Genomic DNA, 17,345 nt, shown 5'->3' with positions numbered 1-17,345 from the left:
CTCATTCTTTTTAATGACTGTTTGGTATACCATTGTATATCCAATAAGTGTCCTATTGATGGGCATTTCAGGTGCTTCCAATATTTTTCCATCATAAATATTTTGCAGTAAATAGTTATATGCATGTATTTTTTTGTCTTTTGCCAGTATGATAGAATTAGATATCTAGAAGTTAAGTTGTTGGGTCTAAGTTGTAAAAGCCATCTGCATAAAAGTCTGAAAGTCTACATTTTTAGAAGGATATCTGTCAAATCGACTACTAGAAAACGATCCCAATAAATTTTTATTCTCAATTGGTATTCATCTAAAAAAAATTTAAATGCAGTTTCTTTTTTGATATTAGCCTAAAACAGAGTATAAGAAAATATCAACATTGTTATTGCCTTCTTTTGACAATTGCTATTATCTATTAACCAAATATACTACGTAAACAAAAATTCATCATAAAGTTTTACAACTAAAAATAACTACAGAGGTTATGTCTAATTTCCACAAGTTAAAAATGAAGACATTACCATATAAGAGACTGATTTTCTTAAATGTATGCAGTAGGTCTTAAGGTTCTAAAGCTTTAGTTTAATGCTATATCCACTTGAAAATGACTTACTTAAAGACATTATTAGCAACAAAAAAGTAAGTGTAAAAGTTTACCTTTACTGTCAAATATCTAAATTTGAATGGACAACCAATAATTTCTATAGCCTACTTTAATGAGAGTAATTCTGGAATTTGGAGACATGACATTTTATGGTTTAATGTAAATTTAAACTATTATAAATATATCAGCCTCCCTCAAGTCATTCATCACAAACTTACTTACCTCCATTATAATTCTATGTGTGTGTATGTGTTTATGAGTATGTGTTTTTTACTGCCACTGGTAATTATTACTTTTGAGGTCAACCTTATTGTATCAACATTAACCTATGTAGGAAGTGGCTAAGATTTGGAATGGAAAATCTTAGATACACAAAACTTCCATTTGGTTATATAAATAAATAAAAAGTGAGATTATAATTATTGTTGTTGTCCACAAAACAGAAGAAAACATTAACCTGTTTGTTAAGTATTTAACTAGAATATTTTCTATTTTGGAAAGATTTTTTTATAGTTTTTTTAAATTCATAGTTATCTTTCAACTGGATGTATATTTCCATAAAAGACTTTAAAATCATTTAAGCCAACAAAATCATGTCTCCATGGTACCTACCATGTTCTTTGCATATAGACTATAAAATCTGAGGCCTGAAAAGACTGAAAGGAGCCTTAACCGTGTTTAGACTGTCAGTGAAAGCTACCAACCAGGATAGGAGTTGTATGATATTATGCATCTCTTTCACACTTACCAGAAGGGTGAAGATTCTGTTCCTCTAAAAATTCAAGATCAAGCATTAGATCATCTTCATCTAATTCACAAGATCCCAAATTATTCAAAACATCCTGAAGAAAAACAAAATCAACAATTAGAAACCAAAACACCGAGTAACTGAGGAAACACTCATATGTGGAAGTCATGAAGTAACAATAACTTCAAAATCAGAATGATAAGTTCTAACTAAATCCCAGAAATTATTTGATACCTATGGACTTTAAAATTATCAGTCCAATAAAAAATTCCAAGACTTATTCTAAATATTATTAACTTGTCCAATTATCTGCACATTTATTTTTTCCTTTTTATTGATAGTATGTAAGTTATAATTAAATGGAGGTACATATGGATAGATATGAAAGATATTAGAAATCAGGAAATGATTTGTTAATATGAGAAGTACAGTCAAGTGTTTACATGAATAAAAGCATCTTCAGTGATATTAAAAAGGAATTTTCACCTTGCAAATACACAAAAAGCATATAAATGTTTTTCAAGCACATAGAAGCCTGTGAAATGAAACTTTAGTTACTTTTTCTAATATTTATATTTCAAGTATAGGTACCATTCTTCTAACACATTTAATGAATTGTTTTTCAAACAACTTTTGTTTATGGTGACAACTGTGAAATATTAATTTAGGCCATGTTTGAAAGTAAAAAATGGGCTACTATTTTCCAATTATTTGTTTTACATTAGGAGGAATGGGCAGAAAAACAATCTATATTAATCCAATTAAAATTAATTATTGACTTGCATTATACCATAATATATCAGAGCTGAGATTATGTCTCCTATTTTATTTTCAAGAGGATAAACAGCAAAATAAACTAGAAGGCTACACTGAGAAGTCTTGAGAAGAGATGGTAATGTGCTGAGGTGCAGAGGCAGGAATTTCTGAGAAAGGAATAAAGTCCTTATTTGTATATTTGTTTATATAAATAGGTGATAAATGTATTAAGAAAAGTAAGAACTTACATTTAGAGACTAACAATGAAATGACAAATGTACTAAAAACTAGAACGTCAAAGACATAAAAAAAAAAAAAAGAAAAGAAAAACAGACTAAATACTAAATGATGCCACACCATCTCAGGTCACTTTTCAGCTAATTTGAATGTTACCATAATTTGTAACTAAAGTAGTATTCATTAAGGAAAGCGAATGATATTTTCAAATGGACAGTGAACACTTTAGTTCTTGGGATTAAAAGTAGGACACTGGGACTTTTAAATAAACAAATAAACCACTTTTACTTTAATAATTCAAATTAAACATTATTAAACTTTAAAACATGTCATATGTGTGATCCATGAATATTGCACATACAATGGTTTGAAAGATAGTAAGTATATCCAAATCTAAGTGCTTCTTTCTCCAAATAAAGGTCATGAATAATTTAAACTATAACGAATAACACTTGCTTATTGGAAGCTCTATTCCAAACAGTGTCAGCGATAGTTCAGTGAGATTAAGTTATTTACCTATATACATTAAAAATATGAGAAAATATAGGCAACAAAAGATATGCTGTCATACTAAAACTGCAAAACAGAAGATTAAAATAAGGACAACAAAACATAATTGAAGTTGTGGAAAAGTGAAAGTTTTTAAAAAGGGGATTTTTGTGAAAACACTGATATGAGTGTTTATCAAACTATCCAAATGAGAGAATCTTAATCAGGTAGTCAATAACGTATTAGTCAAAAATACATATTATAGTGAAGGCATAGGCATTTATCCAATTTCAAATTGGGGTAAGTAATTTTACACTTGGATTTTGAATTCATTGGATTTAACTGTATCCTTCCAAAATTTATAAAATATCCTCACCCCAAACACCTTAGAATATGACTGCATTTGGAGACAGAGCCCTTAAAGAGAGAACAGAGGTTAAACAAGGTCATATGGGTGGGCACTGCAATTTGACTGGCGTTCTTGTAAGAAGAAGAGATTAGGACACAGACAGCACACAGAAACAGTGATGAAGACACAGAGATGTGAAGAACCTTGTGAATTCACAGAGGGAAGGTAGATAGGCCATTTGCAAGCCAAGGAGAGAGGCCTCAGGAGAAACCAAATTTGCCATCACCTTGATCTTGGACTTCCAGCTTCCAGAACTGTGAGAAAATAAATTTCTGTTGTTTAAGCCACCCAGTCTGTAGTAGTTTGTCATGGCAGCCCTGGCAAACTAATACAACCAACAAGACTTAGAAAGCAATGAAGAACAGAACAAAGGAAATAAATGAATGCCTGGCATAGGACTGTCATTTTTTATTATACCAAATGAGGATATCGTAGACACTGTAAACTTCTAGAACAAGGTTTTCACAGCATTTCTCCTTTTTAATTGGAACCACCATTCCCAATCAACATAGTTATAAAGGGAGCTAGTAGATTTGTACATGAGTGAAACTCCTTCTCCTTGGTGAATGATCCAAGACGGACATCTTAACCAAACTTGGTGACCAAAGCCCCATCCCAGAAATGAAAAAAAGTCTCTGTTTGGTGATAGATACTGAAAGATGCAAAACACTGTCATCATAGGGGCTATGGATTTCATTGTGTAGCCAAGACCAGAATAAGCCTACTTTAAAAATTTTTAAATGTCATCTTGTTCCTGTTTCCAGCAATTCCTGAGATCCAGAGGCATACAGGATGTTTTCAAGGTAGGTTGTCCAACCCGGTTTTGAATTTTGACAATTAATGCATTCACTCACAGTTTGAAATAAAATTTTAAAAGGTTTTATTTTTTTAACAGGGAAATATTAAAATCTCTGCCACTGCTATTCTAACATTTCATATGAGACAGCAACACCAATAAAGTGAACTAAATTTGGAAAATTCACTACATTGTTCCAATTTTATTCTCCTTTTGGAGGTGACACTTGACACTTGGACTAGCAGGGTTCCATTTGCCACTGGTCTAGATGAATTCCTTCCTAAATCTACTTATTCTAAATTGCCTTGCTTTGATATTGTGCTTACAAAGCAACTTTCTTGTTAGTGTAGAGGAGAATCTTTGAAGCTGGTGAAACCTCATAATGAAAGGAGAGAAGATGCAGCAACACGATACGTTACAGAAAATAATCAATGGTAAATTCATAAATCTAAAACAGTCTTTTCCAGATCTCTCCCTGAAAGGCACCAATAGCAGCAACAGTCCTTTTGCAGACAGCCAGCACTGATATTGGTCAATCCTAGAGGCTGGATACTTGCTGCCATATATCTACTAATAAATAATGTTAATAAAAATCAAGGTCCTTTACTTATTAGAGAAAGGGGAAAAAAAGAAAGAAAAGAAGAAAGACAAAACAGAAAGTTTCTGGAACAATCCTTTTGTTGCCAAGAATACAAAGTTCACCTAAAAGAAATCGTCAGTGGCTGTCTGGAAAGGCTAGATAAGGAAAACAACTTCGATGGCTTCTCGCTAGGTAATCTGACAATATGAGCATTAAAAAAAAAAGTAATCAGTAAGGCTAAATAGAATAATTTGAGACTATTGAAGGTTAACTTTTTTCTAGAAAAGAAAAAATAAAGGATATTAAAAAATACAAATTGGGTAGAAGATCTTTAATTTATATTGGCTTCATAGTTAATATATGGGTATTTAATTTTCTTTTTTCCCCCTTTTTTTAATTATACTTTAAGTTCTGGGGTACACATGCAGAACGTGCAGGTTTGTTATATAGGTATACACGTGCCATGGTGGTTTGCTGCATCCATCATCCTGTCATCTACATTATGTATTTCTCCTAATGCTACGCCTCCCCTATACACCCACCAGCTGCTATCCTTCCCCTAGCCCCCCATCCCCCAACAGGCCCTGGTATATGATGTTCCCCTTCCCATGTTTTCATTGTTCTTATTGTCCATGTGTCCATGTGTTCTCATTGTCCAACACCCACTTATGAGTAAGCGCATGTGGCCTTTGGTTTTCTATTCTTGTGTCAGTTTTTCTTATTATATGTATGTTTATAAAATGTAGTCATGTCTTTCTTTCTGACTGTATAATCAGGGATCTGTAAGTAAACCAGTAGTACCAAAAGTAGTTCGGTACTAGGAATAGTAAAAACTGTCTAGCACCAATGGTCACATGTAGGAATCAGATTTAAAAAAAAAGAAATGCAGCAATTAATTAACACTAATGATGACACCCAAATATAAGAGGGTGCAATTATGCATTTCAGACATTTGATAAATGAGCAGAATGTGTAAGCAGAGTGTTATCTAAGCAAAAATAATTTCTCATTTCCTGGTAGATAAAAATACTAGATAGCCCTACATAATAAAGGAATAATCAGGAGAGTCGATGAATCATTTTTTTCTTTTCGAGACGGACTCTTGCTCTGTTGCCCAGGCTGGAGGGCAGTGGAGCAATCTCAGCTCACTGCAAAATCTGCCTCCTCCCGCCCCAGGTTTAAGCAATTCTCCTGCCTCAGCCTCCAGAGTAGCTGGGATTACAGGCACACACCACCATGCCTGGCTTTTTTTTTTTTTTTTTTTTTTTTTTGTAGAGACGGGGTTTCACCATGTTGGCCAGGCTGGTCTCGAACTTCTGACCTCGTGATCCACCTGCCTGGGCCTCCCAAAGTGCTGGGATTACAGGTGTGAAATTGTTAATAATATTAACATAGCAGGCCTACAAATTATAATAACAAGAAAAGTGTTAAATAACACAAGCAAATGGGATTTAAAAAGAAAATCATTTTGTGAGAGGACATCTATATTACACAAAATTAAAAGGTGAACTTGAACTTAAAAAGCGTAGGAGCACATACCAAGTAGAGTTTAATTGTAAAAGAAAAGTTCAACGTTTTGGCCAGTATCTTGGGTTTGAAGCTTCTCTGAATATACAGCAAATTCCAATCACTTGCCCCCAAAATCATCTAGTGGACAAGTCAGAATTTTAACATTTAAGAGATGGCTTTCTTGTAGGTCTAGTTTGGTTAAAGCCTAGGAAAGTGAAAACATGGACTTGTCTTACATTTCTGAAATCCCAGGGAAATATAAATTCTACATCTGAAAAATGTAAAAACAAGAAAAAGATGAAAAAAAAATGTAAATGCCCAGCATTAACACATTTGTAACCAGTTTTAATGGAAGCATACTGATTTGCTTTTTGGATCACTGTAATATGCACAATTTTCTCCATTAAAAGTAGCTAAAAATAGGAAATTGTGTCATTTACAACAACATGGATGAACGTGGAGGATATTATGTTAAGTCAAATAAATCAGGCACAGAAAACAAATACTACATGATCTTACCTGGGTGTGGAAATCTTAAACAGCCAAGGAAACTCAGAGAAGCAGAAAGTTGAATAGTGTTTACCAGAGGCTGAGGTATGTGTGGAAAGGGGAGATCAAGGACAAAAGTACAAAACTTCAGTCAGAGGTAAGTTCTGGAGATCTGTGGTACAACATGATGACTACTGTGAATAATAATTTGTTGTATACTTCATTGCTAAGAAAGTAAAATGTTTTCACCACAAAAATGATAAATATGTGAGGTGATGGTTATGTTATTTATCTAGAAAGATAAATATGATTTATTCTACAGTGCACACGTATATCAAAACATCATGTTGTATACCATGAAACCACAGAATAGACTTTTCATTTCTTAGTTCATAACATGAAATGTCATAGAATAATAAAAAAAGATACATGTTTAAAAGAAATGAAATTAAAGTGGTTAAAGCATTTAAGATAATTTGTTATACTACACTGGGTATTTTAATTACACATTAGAAAGAATTTACTTATATAAAGTTTAAACCAATATTTAAAAGCCATCAAAAATGTTATGTAATACATGTTCCAATTAATTGGTATGTAAGATTTATGTAGCTATTTTTTGAAAAGTTTATTGTTTAACTCTAAGGAAATGCTAATTATTAACAAAAGTCGTAAGATTCGTAAATTGCATACTAAACCAAACACAATGTTATGAAGTGTTCTCTAAGCAGACATTTACAAATCTTTTAGCCATACTGACTACTCATGTAATCTCCCAAATGACTTGATATCAAGAGCCATTAAGACTAAACTGAATAATTATTAGTGAAGTAATTAAAAAATAATTTTCAAAGCTCTAGGGATATGAAAATGAATGTAAAACGTCTGATGTCTTTCCTCAAAGATCTCACAGAAAACTATATTCTAGTAAAAAAACAACAATGCCCTTCATAAATATATCAAATATTATTTATAAATCAGCCTCATATGTTTGTTTAGTGTGAATCAATTCTCCAGATCATGGTTCCCATTGGCTGAAATAATAAAATTGAATTTATGAAGCTACAAAATTGAAAGAAAAAAAAAATGATCACTCCTTTAAGATGTAACTATTCAGCTGGGCATAGAGGCTCACATCTGTAATTCCAACACTTTGGGAGGCTGAGGCACAAGGATTGCTTAAAGCCAGGAATTTAAGACCAGCCTGGGATAACTAGCAAAACTCACTCTCTGCAGAATTTTTTTTTTCTAATTAGCCAGGTATGGTGGTGCATGCCTAGGGTCCAGCTATTTAGGAGGCAGAGGTAAGAGGACTGCCTGACCCCAGGACTTGGAGGCTGCAGTGAGTCACGACTGCACCACTGCACTCCAGCATTGGCAATGGAACACGGTCCTGTCTCAAAAAAAAAAAAAAAAAAAAAAAAAAAAAAAAAAAAAAAAAATTGGAAGGTATAACGATTCTATAAAGCCTGTTCCCAAACAACCTATTAGTCTCATATATCACTTTATTAACATTATTATATTACTAAAACAGTCATTAATTGTGGCTTACAGAAGCTATTAGTCACATATCTATACTATTATATTTTGGTAAAATAACTATCAAAACGAGCCTAAAATATCTAAGGGCAATATTTGACATGCTGGTTTGGACTTCAGTAGTTGTTTATTTTATATTTACTTTACACAGTATAACTGCTGTAATAATTATGTGGTCTAAAAGTGAAGAGAGGATTATTCAAATTAATAAGACATTTACAGTCTAGTCAGCATTCTTCTAGTTCTGCTACCTTATGATTAGGTGCTGCTAAGATACAGATTTCCTTCTCCATTTTTTAATCATAGGATTCTACAAATTGACTCACAGGAAAACACTATTTTATTATTTTAAAAAGTGTGACATAGTTATTATCAGTGACCCTCAGTCAAATTCCCTGTGTGAGTCTAAGCACACATTCTGAGACTTACTTTACAATTAATTGCATTTGCCTTTTTACTTGGAGAAAAAAGAGACTAACTAGGTATGTGTCCTTAGGTAAATCACATTATCCCAGGAAGATAAATTATAAATTACAAAAAAATGAGAGATGTAAAAGTGACAAGATTTTATCATTGACACAGTCAAGAACAAGACTGAGCATATAAAGTTTGATAAAGTAGAGCTGTCCACATTACATATGCAGTGGAGAAGAGAAAACAATACACCAGGAATGTATATATTTTTAATACTGTAATTTCACTGTGATTTTTGAAAAGAGCAAATAACATGGCAACATTTCATAATTACTGCTCAGAGGATAGTTATTTCATTTTGATTTCTGGATTGGGTTAAGAAAACATACTCAATCCTTATGATAGAATTCCTTTGAACTCTCAGCCTAGGAGCCACAAAGTATTTCCACTTGTTCTTTGCTAAGTATTGATTTATCTTACGGTTTTGAGTAACACAGAATACATTTTTAATGAATATTTTCAAAAATGAATATTTTCAAAACATACATTTTGCAAAATGTGTATGATTTTGGATTTGGAGGGGGAAGTCCAAAAACATCATGTTATTCATTATTATAACATGATGCCATTATACATTTTTACAAAGCAGAATATTTGGTTTTGATTGCCGTGTATTTCTGTATTTAAATGTGAAATATTTAGCAAAATGAGATTCTGGAGGGTATCCCCAGAGTTGTTCATTCTTCCTCTTACACTGATAAAAGGTAAATTATTCCATTACTTTTTCCAAGTAGCACAGTACTATAATACTAAAACTTAAAAGTTACGCTCTGATACTTTACTGTTTAGAAAAAGTTAACTTTTATATGGATTCATACTTTATATGAATTTAAACCAGTATCTGAATTCATACAAAATTTAAAACTAAACTCAGAACATTTTCATTTTCATCTGTGCATGGGAGTAAAGTACATATAATTTTATTTTTAAGTATTTAATAATCTGATGAGTATAAATATATTACTAAAGTAGAAAACTTCCTAATTCAAAGTTAAAATTTAATGACTGCTGTTGGTTTAAAAATTCATGTTTTTTATCATAATTTAAAATAGTAGAGAAGAAAAACAAAAATAATATATTTAGAGGTTCTATTCTCATGAGAAAGTAAAACCAATGTCACAGACATCACGTCCTTGATTCTAAACCTAACTATGTGAGTTTGTATCACTGCCAATAAAGCAATATTTAAATATTCTTTATCTAACAGTCTTAACTCCACTGAAAGCAATAAAATACCTCAATTACACAGTAGTTCTTTGGTAGGTGATGAACACGGTAATGGGGAAATTAACCTAAGAATTTAAAAAATATTTCAAACTTTTATAATTGAAAAAAATCTGGGTAAAGTTATTATTTCTAACCTTCTTTCTTCTTTGTGTACTAGAGGAATTGAATATTTCAGTAATGAAGTGAATTTCATTACCACCTAATCTGTGTTTCTGTCAACTTCTGCCAACCACTTCTAGTTTCTCAACTCTCATTTATAATTTTTTCTACACATTACTCATTACTCATTTGTAAAATACAAATTAAAACCACAATTACATACAATCTCCCTCTAGTTAAAATGGCTATTATTGTTGTTGTTGTTTTTTATATTTTTTATTTTATGAGAACACAGTGAAAATATATGTGTGTGTGTGTGTGTGTGTGTGTGTGTGTGTGTGTGTGTACATATGGCACATGAGATATTTCTATACAGACCTAAAATGTGTAATAATCACATCAGGGTAAATGGGGTATCCATCACCTCAAACATTTATCATTTATTTGTGTTAAAAGCAGAAGGGTTACTATTAAAAAGACAAAAAACAAGAGATGCTTGCAAGGCTGCTGAGAAAAAAAGAACACTTGTACATTGTTGATGGGAATGTAAATTAGTTCAGCCACTGTGGAAAGTAGTTTGGAGATTTCTCAAAGAACTTAAAACGGAACTACCACTCAACTCAGCAATCCCATTACTGGTATATATCCAAAAGAAAATAAATTATTCTACCAAAAAGATACATACCCTTGTATCTATGTTACTTGCAGCACTATTCACAATAGCAAAGACATGGAATAATTCCAAGAGCCCGTCAGTGGTGGACTGGATAAAGAAAATGTAGTGCATGTACACTATGGAATACTACACAGCCATAATAAAACACACACACACACACACACAATCATGTCCTTTGTAGCAACATGGATGGAGATGGAGGCCATTATCAATTAACTCAGGGACAGAAAACCAAATGTAGCACTTGTAAGTGGAAGATAAACATTGAGTAATCCTGGACACCAAGTTGGCAACAATAGACACTGGGGACCACTTGGCATGTAGGAGATAAAGAGGGAGAAGGGTGAAAAACCTAACTACTGGGTACAATAACTACCTGGGTGATGGGATTATCACATCTCAAACCTCAGCATCATGATACCCTTGTAACAAACCTGCACATGTGCTCCTGAATATACAATAAAAGTTGAAATTAAGAAGTAAAAATAAAGTTGTCCTTTGTATATATTCATTGCCTAACACACCTGAAGACGTAAATGGTATGTGTCTACAGAATACTAAAATAGTAAATTCCTTGTCACTCAATCTCCTACATTATCTCTACCTTTGCAAAATTGATTCCTCTAAACTTTAGCCAAACATACTGTGTTCTAAAAATGCCATTTGAATTTCTTTCATTGCACCTTTACTGAGTGCATCCCCTTGCCTCAAATGCCTGTAAACACAGGTAATATATCTATATTTTATTATATGACAGATTTTTTCACATATAATAGGTGCTAAAAATGCCTCATGATGATGACATACAAGAGAAAAAACTTTTCTCCAAAAAAAAATGCCTTTTGGGGAGGATTACTTAAGGCCAGAAGTTGGAGACCAGCTTGAGCAACATAGCAAGACTGCATCTCTATAATTTTTTTAATTAAAAAAAATGAAAAAAACTGTCTTTATGTTCAGCATGTGCTGGCTTCATGGAACAGAGACACCATTTGCTGTGTCCATAAGTAGAAGATATTTGCAAATGGATAAATATGGACTATTCATTGTACCTCCTGCTAGAAAAGTCTGGAGAAAAATAGCTGTCTCACTCTTTGTGCTCCATCTAATCAGTTCTTGTGGTTTCAGAATCTCTAGTCTTGCATCATCATAATGTAATGAAACTCATATCTCACTAGCTAACAATATCACATTATGATGTTACTAAATGATAATAATATCTTATTTAATTGCATGAAAATGAGATAACGTGTTGCCAAACTATTTCGATAAAGAACAACAGTTTCCTTTATAGAGCATCACTTTTTTAATCTTTGGTTATTTTGATGAAAATACATTATCCAGAAAAAACATTCATATGTAATACAGAGAAATGTTTAAAGACATTTACTTGCTATAGTCCTATACTTGCTTAGTTGTCTTAGCATTTCCAAGTCATGCTTCTTTTTTTCCCTAAAGTTATCTTGTCAGCCTCACTGGAAATGTTTATTCTTCACAATTATCACATTATAATAATAATTGTGAAGAATAAACATTCATTATAATTCTGAAAATTGTATGAGTTTTCTATCGCATTATTATCTCATTATATACTGGAGTTTGCCAAAGAGAACCTAATATATAAACTTATTAAGCCACTAACCATAATGTTAATCATAAAACAAAATTAATAGCTTCTTGTTAAAAATACCTTCTTGTTAAAAATAGTTGTAGTTTTTAAAAAGTGGACATTTTGGGGCATGGATATTTGTCCTGTAATTAAAATATAACTTTTATTCCAGGCCTATCTTTGAATATACAATACTATGAAATTTACATCTTACTAATTTATAAGTTAATATTTATCATAATATTTTAAAATAAGCATCAAATGTACTCAGGTGATACTTATGTCAATCTTGTGCCAAAAAACACAGTATGTGGTGGGAAATCGAAAGTAATGAGATTAATATACCTGCTTTTTAACTCTGACTCAGCCACTAAAGCAACCGTGTGAAATGAAGCAAATCGTAAAGGTCTTCATGCTCTTCTATAAAATGAAATATTAGAATAGGTATTATCTGCAAGCAATTTAAGTCTAAAATGTTAAAATTATAATAAAACCAACATCTTCTCTCTCATGATGATATACTGGCCAGAGTTAGCCAAACTCTGAGTCTGAGTGCACAGTCCTCAAAACTGTCCTTGCTTTTGACACCAATAGCAAGATTAGAGAATTCACAAAACCACTCTCTAGTGCAATCATTCACTGAAAGAACTTATGAAATTCAGTGAAAGCTATTACGATTTTGGTTATGGTTTATTATGAGGGAAGGATACGGATCAAAAATTAGCCAAAGGAAGAGATGCATAGGGTAGAAACAGGAAGAATTCAAATGTAAAGTTTCTGTTGTACCCAGGACCCGTTACCCTCCTAGAATTGATGTTTGGCAACATAGACGGGGTACTGCCAAAAAGGGAAGCTTGCCTGGGCTATAGTGTCCAGAGTTTCTCATGGGGCTTGATTACTCAGGTCATTGATTGATTGATTGATTGCCTACATGGTTAATCTCGGCCTCCAAGTTGACTGATACTGCATAACCTAAAGTCACCATCCTAAATCGTATGATTGGTCTTTCATGTTTAGTCACCCTCTACTCTATCAGGCATGGCCACCCTCCATTCTAACCAAAGACACTGGTATCAGGTGTGACACAGATTACAACTCAGCAGCCGAGGGCAAAGTCTGCATTATATATACACTATGTTTCCATAGGCTCTACATGGATTTGATCTAATTAAGCCTTATTTAAATTATTTAAGCCTAAGTACAAAAACAAAATGTGTTATTGTCTTTTTGTCATATTCCAGAGTCATACCTGCAGGTAGGGAGAATCACAGAGATATTTTTTAATCAATACTTATTTTTAACAAAAAATATATGAACAAATGTAAACAAATATTTTACTAAAGTAACATAATATTAAAACAACCAAAATATGTGTATATATCTAGGTTAAAGCCTTCCTAGTTTTTCTTTAGATCCTTCCCCTAAATCTTCCATATTGAACTCATAATTCAGGTAATAAAAATTAACTTATTCCTTATTCATTAATACTTACTGAGGGCTTCCCAACTAAAACAGTACTAAGTTCTGAACAATGAACAAGAGAGAAAAGTTTCCTAACCTAGACAATAAACAAATAAACAGATAATTTCAGGTACTGATAAATAATATATATATATTTTTTAATTACCATAATCGTTTCAGGAAACAGCTACTTTACATTAGGTGAGCTGAGAACGTCTTTTTAAAGATGTCATTTTGACTGAGTAAAGAATGATAAGAAGCAGCCATATGAAAATTACAAGAAAAAACATTCCCAAATAAGGAAAGAACAGGTGCAAATCATCGAATGTGGGTGTGGATATTTTCTCCCATTCTGTAGATTGTCTTTTTACACCATTGATTATTTCTTTTGCTGTGCAGAAGCTTTTTAGATTAATTTGGTTTTATTTATTTATTTTTATTTGCTTTTGGGGTTTTAGTCATAAATTACTTGCATAGGCCAATGTCGTGAAGAGTTTTTCCTAGGTTTCCTTTTAGAATTTTTAGGATATTTTATGGGGTAGGGTATATATTTGTCTTTAATCCAGTTTGAGTTAATTTCTTTATACAGTGAGTGACAGAGATCCAGATACATTCTTCTACATGTGGCCTTCCAATTTTCCCAGTGCCATTTACTAAATAGGGTCCTTTCCTCAGTATGTTTTGGTCTATTTTGTAAAAGATCAGTTGCTTACAGATATTGGCTTTATTTCTGGATTCTCTGTTCTGTTCAATTTGTATATGTATCTATGTTATACCAGTACAATGCTGTTTGGGCTACTATAGCCTTGTAAATTGAAGTCAGGTAATGTGATGCCTCCAGATTTGCTCCTTTTGCTTACAATTGCTTTGGCTATTCAGGCTCTTTTTGGTTCCATATGAATTTTAGGATTGTTTTTCCTAATTCTGTGAAAAATGATAATGGTATTTTGATAGAAATTGCATTTAATCTGTAGATTTCTTTGGGTAGTATGCTCATTTTCACAATATTGATTCTTCTAATTCATGAGAATGAGATGTTTTTCCATTTGTTTGTGTTTTCTACAATTTGTTTCATCAGTGGTTTAGAGTTATTCTTGTAGAGATATTTCATGTTCTTGGTTAAACATATTCTTAGACATTAGGGAGAAAATCTTTACAAATGATACATCTGACAAAGGACTAACATAGAGATTCTAAAAGGAACTCAAACAAATCAGCAAGAAAAAAAAATCAGATTAAAAAGTGGGCAAACAATATGAACAGACAGTTTTCAAAAGAAGATACACAAATGGCAGACAAATGTATGAAAAAATGCTCAAAATAACTAACCACCGGGGAAATGCAAATTAAAACTACGCCTGAGATTTCATCTTACCCCAGTCAGAACGTTTATTATTAAAAAGTTAAAAAAAATTAGATGTTGACACAAATATGGTAAAAAACTAAATAGAAGGAACACTTATATACTATTGATAGGAATGTAAATTAGTACAACCTGTATGAAAAACAGTATGAAGATTTCTCAAAGACCTAAAGGTAGATTTACCATCCCATCTAGCAATCCCACTACTGGGTATTTACACAAAGAAAAATAAGTCATTATGTCAAAAAGACACTGGCACTTACATTTTTATCACACCACAATTCACAATTGCAAAGACATGGGATCAACCTAAGTGTCCATCAACCAATGAGCAGATAAAGAAAATGTGTTATATATACCATGGAATACTACTCATCCATAAAAGGAATTAAATAATGCCTTTTGCAACAACTTGGATGGAAATGGAAGCCATTATCCTAAGTAAAGTAACTCAGGAACAGAAAACCAATACAGCATATTCTCACTTGTAATTTGGAGCTAAGCTATGGATATGTAGGGGCATACAGAGTGGTATAACAGACACTGGAGTCTGAAAAGGAGGAATGGTGCAATGCAGGAGGTGAAATATGAAGAATTACCTAGTGGGTACAATGTACACTATTCAGGTGATGGGTGACCTAAAAGTCCAGACTTCTTCACTCTACAGTTCATCCATGTAACCAAAAACCACCTGTACTTCTAAATCTATTGTAATAAAAATTAAAATATAAAGTGTGTGTGAACTTGGTCCATTAGTGGGACATGGAAAAGGCTTGGATGACTGGAACAGAAAGGAGAGGCTACAAGAGAAAGTTACAGAGGAATGCAGGGTGTAGGTCTTATAATATCTTTCAGGACAGTAAGAAATTTAGACATCACTAGAATGCAAGATACTTAGAGATTCACTCTAGCAAAATCACCTAACCTGTTCTACTAAGAATACATGGCAAGAAAAAATGTTCTAAATGGAGCCTAACAGCCAGAAAGGAATACATTGTTTTAAGAATAAAAAACGAGGGTTAGAAAAATTAAACAGCTTGGCTGGGCATGGTAGTTCACACTTAATCCCAGAGTTGGGAGGTCAAGGAGGGAGGATTGTTGGAGCCCAGGAGATTGAGTGTGGCCTGGGCAACAGAGCAAGACCCTATCTCTACATAAAAAAATTCAAAAAACTTAGCCAGGCATGGTGGCACAGGCTTGTAGTCCTAGCTACTCAGGATGCTTCTAATATCTAATAACTAATATCTCACCACCTAACAATATCACATTATGATGTTACTAAATGATAATAATATCTTATTCAATTACATGGAAATGAGATATCGTGTTGCCAAACTATTTCGATAAAGAACAACAGTTTCCTTTATAGAGCATCACTTTTTTAATCTTTGGTTATTTTGATGAAAATATATTATCCAGAAAAAAACACTCGTATGTAATACAGAGAAATGTTTAAAGACATTTACTTGCTATAGCCCTATATTTGCTTAGTTGTCTTAGCATTTCTGAGTTATGCTTGTTTTTTTCCCTAAAGTTATCACTGGAAATGTTTATTCTTCACAATTATCACATTATAATAATAATTGTGAAGAATAAACATTCATTATAATTCTGAAAATTATATGAGTTTTCCATCACGTTATTATCTCATTATATGCTGGAGTTTGCCAAAGAGAAGCTAATATGTAAACTTATTAAGGCACTGACCATAATGTTAATCATAAAGCTAGTCCTAGATGCTTCAGTGGCAGGACTTATTGAATCCAGAACTTTACAGTTACAAAGACCTTTGATTATGCCACCGTCTTCAAGCCTGGGCAGCAAAACAAAATCCTGTCTTTAAAGAAAAAGCAAAAGAAAGAAAGGAAGAAAAATTATGTAGTTTGCTTAAGACTATGACACAAGAAAGTGGCCAAACCAAGATTTAAATATATGTTTTTTGGTCTGAAGGATAAAACTTTCTCCACTAAGCTTCTCTGTGTGTGTGGGCTTTGGTAATACTGCAGGTAATCTCAAATACTAAGAGCCATTTCTTTTGAAGGCTGCTAGCATTTTTCTAGATGTTTGAATATAAGTGAGTTAACATGGTTTTGAAAGAGAAGTCTTGACCTCGTTCCTTATGAATTCCCAAACGGGTATGCTCTCATTTTTACTATTTTCTATGGAATCTCAATTATTTAAATTAACCTATTGGGTAGTGGTACGTTTTGCTGTAAAGTAAAGTTGATTGTATTATTCGTTATAATTTGTAATTCATTTTGCCAATCTGTAATTCCTTTTGCATTTAAA

The 17,345-nt window shown here is 32.6% G+C and overlaps 1 protein-coding gene across 3 annotated transcripts in view; it reads right to left on the bottom strand.

Moving 5' to 3' along the window:
* CCSER1 (coiled-coil serine rich protein 1) overlaps positions 1-17,345 on the bottom strand; it is a 1,354,615-nt gene that overhangs the window by 1,113,813 nt on the left and 223,457 nt on the right. For all 3 annotated transcript variants that reach the window (XM_039468593.2, XM_074396448.1, XM_039468594.2), the window contains exon 4: positions 1,347-1,440. In XM_039468593.2, the coding sequence (XP_039324527.1) occupies positions 1,347-1,440 (94 nt within the window). The remainder of the gene's footprint in view (positions 1-1,346; positions 1,441-17,345) is intronic.

This window comes from Saimiri boliviensis, chromosome 3, assembly GCF_048565385.1.
Source record: "Saimiri boliviensis isolate mSaiBol1 chromosome 3, mSaiBol1.pri, whole genome shotgun sequence".
NCBI lineage: Eukaryota > Metazoa > Chordata > Mammalia > Primates > Cebidae > Saimiri > Saimiri boliviensis.
This window is presented reverse-complemented; position numbering and strand designations above follow the sequence as displayed.